This window comes from Dipteris shenzhenensis, chromosome 2, assembly GCF_047967505.1.
Source record: "Dipteris shenzhenensis isolate YYH24624 ecotype China chromosome 2, Dip_SZ_1.0, whole genome shotgun sequence".
Taxonomy (NCBI): Eukaryota; Viridiplantae; Streptophyta; class Polypodiopsida; order Gleicheniales; family Dipteridaceae; genus Dipteris; species Dipteris shenzhenensis.
The window spans coordinates 33,565,419-33,571,649 of NC_141597.1; the positions used below are offsets into that span (position 1 = coordinate 33,565,419).

The window sequence follows — 6,231 nt, forward strand, 5'->3', positions numbered from 1 at the left end:
GCTAGCAGGTCAAGCGCATTTCCCAGCTCGCTCATAGTAAAGGGACACGCTATTGGTACTCAGATACTCTGGGCTCGAGGCCCTCCAAGGAATTAAATAAATTGCACTTCCTTTCGTTGTCTTGTAGCGCCTTCTCGCCCACGATCGCACTTAACTCCTTTTGGAACATCGCCGCTATGTGCCAGAGGTCTGTGAAGATCTCTCCTTGCGCATCCTGAACCTGGTCAATCAGATCCGGTTGACGATTTCTCTTTAATGATTGAAAGAAGGCCTTGGAGGGACAATCCCCCATAGCCAGCCGAGGAAGGGTGGTGGATGCGAGGCCCCCTGAAGGGGTCGTCTATCGCCTCGACGCTCTCTAATCATTCTCCTATTGTTTGGCGGTTCTTGGTCCTCGGTGGAGAGGCCGAAGGATATTCCCTACAAACGTTCTATAGGCGAATTAGAAGATCAGACCTCATTGCCCGGTGGGATGAGGTCGTGAGAGGAGTGCTCCAGATTGCAAAGGACGAGGACTTTAAGGCTCGGGCGGCCCTGATGAAATGGCGGCTTCTGACGGCCTCGACGGCCCTGGAGGCTCTTCGGATCCCAGTGGCCGAAAACTCAAAGGACCAAGTGCTAGCTTTAATGGACATGGAGATGGCAGCCCAGGAAGTAGAACTTCGGGAGGCGGATCAAGCTCGGGTCAAGAGCAGACCTTCATAGGTTGTTAGACCTTGCTAGCATTACGGCAAAGTAAAGGGGTACCAATAGGTTTTGCACACACACACACACACATACATATCTCTCTCTCTCTCTCTCTCTTCTCTCTCTATATATATATGTATATATGTGTATGTGTATATAAATATAAATAAATAAATAAATAAATATATATATATATGTAAATATATAAATATATGTATATATATATATGTATGTATATATATATATATATATATATATATTATGTACACATACATACACACACACACACACACACACACACACACACACACACACACACACACACACACATATATATACATATAGAAGGATCTATTGTAACTACATGCATGAACTATGCTACCATGTAAAAAGTACCTCTACTAGTTGTGATTACATATGTACACAGTTGGCCAAAGGTATTGAGAAGGAGGCTAGCGTTAAAGAAGGTCAACTTGATAGATTTGCTAAAAGGCTAGGGCTTGTCGATACTCTCATAATGACTAAGCCCATCCAATACAATTTGAAATTTGAATATGGTGTAGAGGTAATAAAGTTGCCACTTTATGTGGTAAGAAACGAAAAAGACGTTGGCTTTGTGGGCATTGAAATGAAGGGCATGCCCTTTCAATGATATATATTCCATGTTGTGGTGAGGCACATAGTACAAAGGTACACTATGGGAACGAAGGCGTTTGCTTTTGTGGGACTTTGCACGTTGTGTGAAAAGTGCTTTTGGATGCTTGTGTGATAGGAAAATGAGAGAAGGGTAGTGTGACTGCGAGGTCAAGAGAGTGAAAAAAAGGGCCGAGTGGGGCAAGGAGACGGTGTGAAATCAAAGGGGGAGGGGGGGCCGAGATACGGTAGGGAGCACCAGTCACTTACGAGGTGGACACAGGAGGGGTGATGAGATGGAAGTTGGAGCCAAGCGAGCGAGGCAAAATATCATGAGGGGAATATAATAATAAAATTTGTGGGGGGTGGCTTGAGGAAGGCACAAAGGGGGCGAAAAGAAATGATGGGGGGCGTGGAAAATGCAAAGAAAATAAATAAATGGAGGGGGCCAGGCTGGAAGGGACAAAAAAGGAGGGGTGGACCAAGAGGGGGAAGACGTGGAAAGAATTGATTGGGCGAGACCCGGGCAGGGGGGTAACTAAGGGGGAAAATTATTGAGGGGAATGTTGAGGGGGGTTGACACGTAGGAAAGGGCAATAATTGACGGGAATACACGTGCGGAGGGCTAGGTGACACGGGGGATGACAAGGTGTGGGAAAGCCAGCTGGTCATCCCTGTCAACAAGCCAAGCAAAGGCAAAGGCTGCATTTTGCACGAGGTTGCCCATCGCCATAGCCAGCCAGCCCGCCAGCAGCCATCGATCGCCATAGCCAGCCACCTTCTTCCCTCCTTCTCACTTCACCATGGCCACTTCTCCTTCCTCATCACACCTCTCCCTTCATGCCTGACCATCCATCAATCAATCAATCAATCAATCAATCTCAGCCTTCTCCTCGCCTCCACCACCACCTTCACCACCTTCCACCTTCTGCACGTTATGGCGGACGAGGGGCCTCCTCCCCCCCCCTGCCTGCTTCTCCTGCCGCACGAGGAGGAGCAGGAGGAGCCAGATCTGCGCAGAGCTTTGCAGCAGCAGCCGGAACAACAGCAGCAGCAGCAATCTTCTCCAGCGTGAAAGGATTCCTCTGCAAAAGAGGCAAGAGCTACTATCTTCTCCAGGATTGAACGGATCTCTCTGCAAAAGACGCAAGCGCTATCTTCTCCAGTTTTGAACGGATCTCTCTGCAAAAGAGGCAAGAGCTATCTGAGCACCTTTTGGAGCTCTGAGCGCAAGCTCTGCAAAGCGACCCGAGCCAGTACCTTCCCTTCTCTCCTCATAGCTCCTCTGTTGAAATTCAGAGAGCACTGAAGGAAGTTGAGGGATGGCTGATGATCCCTGCTCAGAGCTCCCCTCCCTCTCCAACACGCTTCCCGAGCATCACTCTGCTCTCTCTGTCCTCCACCAGCTCGACCACAACTGGTTTCGAGACAACATCCTCACTCCCCACAGCATTCCCGGCTCCCCAGCTTCCCCTCCCCCTCCCTCTTCTCTCTCGCCTTTCCGCAGTATCGAACTCGTTCAACCTCCCCAATCTCGCACCTCCGCCGCCGGCACCTCCCACGCCTCTTACCTCCCCCTTCCCCGCTTCCAGAGCCTGCCCACACCTGTTGCCGCCCATATCAGCCCTCCGAATCTCTCTGCCCGACGTTACCCACACCGCAGGCTGCGAAAACCCGGCGCCGAAATGCATATCCAGGTACCCAGACGGCAGTTATGTAAGACTTCCCCTCGTGACAGAGGAGGGTCGAACGGACCGCAGACGTCCATTGTCGGACACGGGCGTGCGCCCTGTGGTAGTGCCCGCCTCAAGAACGGAGATTGCAAACCTTCGTCTTGCAAGGTAACTCCTCTCCTTTCTGCTTTAGACTTTCATTTCGGATCGCGAACCGATCTGTGGTTGCTCTCAGGTGATCATATGATCAAGCTACTTATTGCGATTTTTCGATCTTCATTATTAGATTATGAGCACGTGTTTTCTAGATCTATCTGTCGTGGGCTCTTTAAGGCTGCTTCCACTGCGCAATGTGCCTTGACAACTATTCGTGTCGTAACGTAAGAAGGCTTGATTTGGTTATCAATTCTCCATTATGTCGCCGTACATTCGAGTGTTTGCTCCTCACATTGTGAAATTCAATGCTGGCTTGAGCGGGTCTAAAATTCCTGTCTCCATTCGGAATGAAATTCGGGAGTAGTTGTCCTGAATTCCAAGAAGTGAAAAACCTCGGGGCGATGGCGTTACCTCATTTCCGAAATTGCATGCTACTGGACTCCATGTAGTTGAGTGCAGCAAGTTGAGCTGCTACTCGGGCAATCAAAATTGTGCGCTGGTCAGATCGGAAATTTCCAAAACTTAAAATATCTCTTGGGAACGCATGAATGGCGTTCCCGAAATTGCACACTATTGGACTCTATTTTGCTGATAATCTTTCGGTGCAGCAAGTTGAGCTGCTACCTTGGCAGTCAAGAATGTGCACTGGTCAGATCTGCCAGCTTTGAAATTTTCTTTAACACGACTTATCTTTTTCCGACTGAAGTAAGTTGGAACAAATGGTGGATTCCTTGGATGTCGTATTTTTCTTGGCCAAATACAGAGCTAGTTTGGTGACTACAGTTGCTTACAATAGCTTCTGCATGGATGGCAATTTAATGAAATCTACTTGAAAAGGCTGGCACTTTTACGAGAGAGTAGTCTCACAAGGGCAGTTTTGAAAGTTACAAAGCGCTGAAAACGTCTTGAAAGGGTGGTCATTTTATTCAACAAATTGGTAAGATTTTGTCTTATGTTGGGATGGCGTTGTACTTCCACAGAGCAGATACTTTGTGGCCTCTTGTGAGGCATGTTGCTGTACACCAAATTGCCCAAAATTTAATGAGGGCAATCAAGACTTGCATTTAGCATCTTGCACCTAAAGTCTATTTCAGACTTTTGTTGCAATTTATTGACTTCTTGGTTAAGAGGGCTTGATTTGACTTTTGCATGGTTATTTTAATGATTGAGATATGTTAAGCTTGTAAATCTGATTCTAGATTGTATGATGGCAGGATCAAATTGTAGAAAACACAGGGTTAACGAAGCTTGAGAGAATTGTATCTGGGAAGCCAATGAGAGCTTCATTAGTTGATACTCAACAATCAGCCACAACAAGAAGGATGAAGAAAAATCGAAGGAAAAGCTCCAAAAGTATGACAGACCTTGAAGTTGATGAGCTGCAGGGTTTCATGGACCTTGGTTTTCATTTGAGCAGAGATGACTTGTCTCCTTATGTAGTTAGCACAGTGTCAGGACCAAAAAGTCAGCTGGAAGAAGATGGTGAGCTTGGTGAAAGCTCAAGAGATACACCTTATAGGGCCAAGCCACTCTGGTCTGAGGCCTGGTTGATACAGAGATCAGACTCACCGCTGCGGAATTGGCGAATTCCAGCTCCAACTGAAGGAAGTGGGGATATGAAAGAACACCTGAAGTTTTGGGCTCGGGCAGTTGCATCCACTGTGCGTCAGGAATGCTAAAATTATGAGGTAGAGTTGTGTCATCTTCTATTAAAGTTGATTCCTCTTCGAACTTGGGGCTAGTCAGGAGACTTGCTTCTCAAGTTGCAGTGCTGCATAAGGATAAAAGTTTCTCGTTGGCTTGGATTCTCAGGCCAACTTCGTTTATATTCCTGAGAAAGTAACGACTGTGCAGAAGTTCTGCAGGTCTGTCTCTCTTGGTAGAAGCAACATTAAGTGTTGTTTTGAAATCCCCTGTAAATGTCCTCGTGACAGCAGGGAAAGGGGAGGCAAGTAAGGACATGGCAAGAAGTCTTGAATCTATGTTTAAGTCTATTGATCAGACAAACTCGGTGATATCTGTTTTGTTGGTCCAAGGGTTTGACACATGGGGGCATCCAAGGGTGAACTAGTAGTCCGAGGTAGATCATATGCACAAGGATACCTCTGCTGGTTTGTGAAAGACAGAGGCGGAATGTTTCATTATTGAGGTTTACTGTCCCTTTCAGAATACTTCAGGAAAATGGAATGTAAAGAGCAAGGATATGAGAGGCCAATTTATGCCAACTTTACGTGGAAGAATTGACAGTGGCAGATGTCTAACCTGCAGAGTGTGTCCTTGTATTTGCATTTGGAGGGTTTCTACAAGGTATCGAGAACCTCTAAATGGCCATCTTTGCAATAATGTTTATATGGCAACTTTTGTGCATATCTGCTGCATTTATTGCACTTGCCACTAACTCTGGCTAGTTTTTATGTTGCTCAGGTTCTGCACATGCCTTTGTCACCAAGAAGAACAGGAGCATTGGGTAAAGAGGATTGTGTGCTATGCATCTTGGCTTCTGGCAGAACCACGTTCTGGGGTTTGGTAGTTTCTTTTACTGCTGGTTGCTTCTGTTAAGGTGGAGATTTTATTATCAGGTCAGACCTGCAGTCATAAGAATATTCCTGTTATTAATTGAAAATGAAACAAAACAGTGCTGGTTTTGTCAAAAAATGTAAACAGCATGCCTGTTTTCAAAGATTGGAATTGGTCAAGACTCTCAGAACACCACATGGATACTAGAGACTTTGTGGGTATACGAAAGCGCCCTTTTCCGCTTTGGAGGTGGCAATGCTCTCTCTCTCTCTCTCTCACCCACTTACCCACCCACCCAGGTAATGGGTTTGGTTTCCTAAAAAATTCACAACTTTCAAGATACAAATGATATAACCACGACTCCAATACCAATATTTCTAAATCTTTAAGAGTATAAAATTTACATGCCAAAAACCCTTTCTAATCGCATTTCACAAATTCATATTAATGGAAGCCTAACCTAATCCAACTTAATGTACCCAACTAACCTAACTAACCCCCTAAGTCAACCTAATTTAGCCTCATCTAACCAAGTTTAAGCTAACCTAATCCAATCCCTGTGCTC

General features: G+C 46.0%; 1 protein-coding gene across 2 annotated transcripts; it reads left to right on the forward strand.

Annotated features, from left to right (window-relative positions):
* Positions 1-2,038: 2,038 nt before the first annotated feature.
* Positions 2,039-5,652, forward strand: LOC147904655 (uncharacterized). 2 transcript variants are annotated; one of them, XM_087395066.1, is made up of 4 exons: positions 2,039-3,161; positions 4,364-4,837; positions 5,087-5,456; positions 5,574-5,652. In XM_087395066.1, exons 1-2 carry the CDS (start codon positions 2,643-2,645, stop codon positions 4,826-4,828), a joined length of 984 nt encoding a protein of 327 aa, XP_087251192.1. In that variant the 5' UTR covers positions 2,039-2,642; the 3' UTR covers positions 4,829-4,837; positions 5,087-5,456; positions 5,574-5,652. The 2 variants fall into 2 exon arrangements, with proteins under 2 accessions (XP_087251192.1, XP_087251188.1); XM_087395062.1 differs by having other exon boundaries at positions 4,364-5,456.
* Positions 5,653-6,231: the final 579 nt, after the last annotated feature.

What these genes read in the sequence shown, in the direction of transcription:
- LOC147904655 (XM_087395062.1), top strand. Translation starts at nt 2,643, where the DNA reads ATGGCTGATGATCCCTGCTCAGAGCTCCCCTCCCTCTCCAACACGCTT. An exon ending in GCAAACCTTCGTCTTGCAAG is followed by an intron (nt 3,162 to 4,363) that starts GTAACTCCTCTC and finishes GTATGATGGCAG; the next exon opens with GATCAAATTGTAGAAAACAC.